The sequence below is a fragment of the Cynara cardunculus genome (assembly GCF_001531365.2).
Source record: "Cynara cardunculus var. scolymus isolate 2C chromosome LG 5, CcrdV1, whole genome shotgun sequence".
Lineage (NCBI taxonomy): Eukaryota > Viridiplantae > Streptophyta > Magnoliopsida > Asterales > Asteraceae > Cynara > Cynara cardunculus.
The window spans coordinates 29,400,068-29,403,237 of record NC_037532.1 but is presented as its reverse complement, the minus strand read 5'-3'; the positions used below and the strand labels follow the sequence as shown (position 1 = coordinate 29,403,237).

At 34.4% G+C, this 3,170-nt stretch overlaps 1 protein-coding gene across 1 annotated transcript; it reads left to right on the top strand.

The window, feature by feature from the left end:
• Nucleotides 1-1,353: 1,353 nt before the first annotated feature.
• On the top strand, nt 1,354-2,874 carry LOC112513155 (transcription factor MYB10-like). Its single transcript, XM_025119318.1, has 3 exons — nt 1,354-1,544; nt 1,635-1,764; nt 2,238-2,874. Exons 1-3 carry the CDS (start codon nt 1,412-1,414, stop codon nt 2,761-2,763), a joined length of 789 nt encoding a protein of 262 aa, XP_024975086.1. The 5' UTR covers nt 1,354-1,411; the 3' UTR covers nt 2,764-2,874.
• Nucleotides 2,875-3,170: the final 296 nt, after the last annotated feature.

Below are 3,170 nucleotides of genomic sequence, written 5' to 3'. Positions count from 1 at the left end.
GGAGAAAAGAGAGGGGTGGATGGTTTAGTTTTTAGTTTTTAGTTTTTTCTTAAATAAATATTTTTAAATTTATATATTTAAATAATTAATAAAGAAATAGGTAAAAAGATGGAACTGTTGTCATATGCTTTGCATATGGTCACTTATTAGGGGCCCTCCATCGGTCGTGAGGGCCATACACAAACTTTAAAGTGTAAAGGTGTAGCGATATTTTTATTTGTTGTCGATCCAAAATATAAATATAGTTAAATCTTGAAATACTACCTTATTGCAGAGACCGGTGATAAAATATTTAGAGTTTGTAAGTCGTGTGTCAGCTCTTCGTATGTTCATTATATTGAGCACTTCTTTGACGTTCTACGCGGTGCAAAGATGTTCGAATGGACGATTGAACGTTATGTGGTCTTTGCATACCTAAGGAAGTATGTCAGTTCATCAGTACAACAAAGCTGATCATTTGCAATTAACGGGAAAAAAATCTACGTCATTCCAATATATGATATTTCCCAAGAAACTCTTACGGGCCGTTTGATTTTTACGCTTTCGTGGGATTTGGAATTTAATTTCGTGGTATACGCCGAATTTCATAGGATTTGTTTTTAACAATATTTTGAAATTATGTTAAAACACTTGTTTTTAATAATCAACTAATGAAAAAGTGATATAATTATTTTTATAAATAATATATAAAAGAATGGAATTCAAGCACACATAGATGAAATGCTAGCAACGTTTTGTGATGGCAGTCCGTACAACTTAAGCCCGCGACCGGAGAAAATGTGGATATCCATCCAAAATGAGAAGACGGTTTATGATTCAAACGTACGCACCACCCACTTGACTAGGTCTTACCTTCGCCATGATGTTCATGGAACCGGTACGATACCTTTTGCAGAGATTTGTTGGATAAAAATATGTTGTCCTAAAATTCTGTGTTCCCTCTCTAGACTGAAATGATGAATTAAATAACCATGATCTCTTGCAAATTTGTACAATCTGCAAAGAGTTATCCCACCACAAACATCGTGAAAAAAGCGAACGTAACATCGTATACGAACTTCTGAACTTAATCAGTTAAAAATCAAATATAATAAATTATAAAAACGAAATATGTTTTCTAATCAACTAAAGTCGTATTAAATAAAGAAAAACCGACACCACATGTATGTATCATCGTCCATTATTTTATACCAAAATCTGTTCAATGGAACACACATCATAGTTTACTCTACCCTCCAAACTTTAATCCAACTTTTTTTTATAATTTCTATAAAAAAATTCCCATTTTATCACGTTTTGATTATATGATCTTGTAGTGTATATATATATATATATATGATTATATATGTATGTATATATAAGTGGACTTGAATCAGAAAACATAGAGATAGTTGAAAGCTAGGCAATAAAGATGGTGAAAAGCATAAGTTTCGATAAGAATGGAGTGAAGAAAGGTGCATGGAGTGAAGAAGAGGACGATAAGTTACGAGCATATATTCAGAGATACGGCCATTGGAATTGGGGTTTGCTTCCACAATTCGCTGGTACGATCGATCGACCAACTTCTCGAGTTCTTGAACGATTTTTTGAGTTTTCGATATTAAGTTTTCTTTTGTTGTTTTTGGTTTTTTTAGGTCTTTCGAGAAGCGGGAAGAGTTGTAGGTTAAGATGGATGAATTATCTTCGTCCGAATATAAAACACGGAAATTTTACGAAAGAAGAAGACGATCTTATTGTTGATTTGCATAACAAGCTCGGCAACAAGTAAGTTTTCATACATACCGTACAAATTTATCACTTTTTTTGTAATTGTGGACGGAGGTGGATTCAGAAAAATTTCCGAGCCAGGGTGGGGAATAATTAAGGTAATATAAAATAAAAGAAAATTTTAATTGCGAAAAGAACGCCTTAATTAGCTGAAATAAGTGGTATTTTGTTAGAAAAAAATTAAAAAAATAGCCAAAATGATTTATTAAGGGAGGACAAATCAAACTAAAGTGGGTGCACCTTTAAGACCCCTAATTTATTTTCTTAGGCTCTTTCTGAATCCTCCCCTGACTGTGAATGTTCACATCAATTTACGCACACGATACACCTCGACTAATTTTATTGGACTTTGAAGATAACAGTCACGGAAATCTCAATTGTCTTGAGAAACTGGAACTGACGACCTATGGACGTTTAGGCTTTATTTTTGAAAGTGGCTAATAGAATTGTGATCCTATTTTAACTCGCAGATGGTCCGCAATGGCTGCAAAGTTGCCTGGAAGGAGTGACAATGAAATAAAGAACCGTTGGAACACACATTTGAAGAAACGATCTCAGGAAGACGAGATGATTGTTTTGGAAAACGAGCATGATGGATCCATCGAGCCTGATCAAGTCGAAAAAAATGAAAATCCGAATCCAGAAATACTCCAGGAAGTTGAAAATTTCTTGGCAGGATCTTTGGAATCGCCATCGTGTTCTTCGGGCACTGAACTATCAGCGTGTTGGATGAGTGGCTCGGACTACACAGTTTCGAGCGAAGTTGCGCTGCAAACTTCCGATTATGAATCAGCCGGAGATTTTTGGAGCGAGCCGTTTTTACCGGACATCACGTCTTCAATCGATAATATGTTATCACATTCGGATTTAATCGAGGGTTATATGTCTCATGATCAATCTTCTTGCCAGGATGTGACAATGAGCGATGAGTTCTCATGGTCGACTTTTGATCCATATTTTCAATACAACAATGAGCCCGTAGATTGGTCTTTTTGAAGTTGACACTCGTATCGATCGAGAGAGAAGAATGCAAGTAACGAGCATCATGTGATGTTTAGAATTCTGCAAAATATCTTCCAGAGAGAATATTTTAAAGAATGTTTTAGAGAATAATATAAGGCTACATTTTTAGTTACACGTAAAATATTTGTCATGTGTCCATCTTGATATATAAGGGTATAACTAAATAACAACCTAAAAAACGTTAAAGAACTACGAAAACCAGTAAAATATATGTTGTTTCAAATTGTATAAAACGGTACATGTGAAAATAAAGTTTTGTTTCACATTGTGAAACAAACGATACATATAAAAAAGGGAAAAGTTCAAAAAAACCCAATGGACTTTACTGTTTGGAACGATTAAACCCTTGGACAATTTTTTGGAACAAATAAACCCTTGGA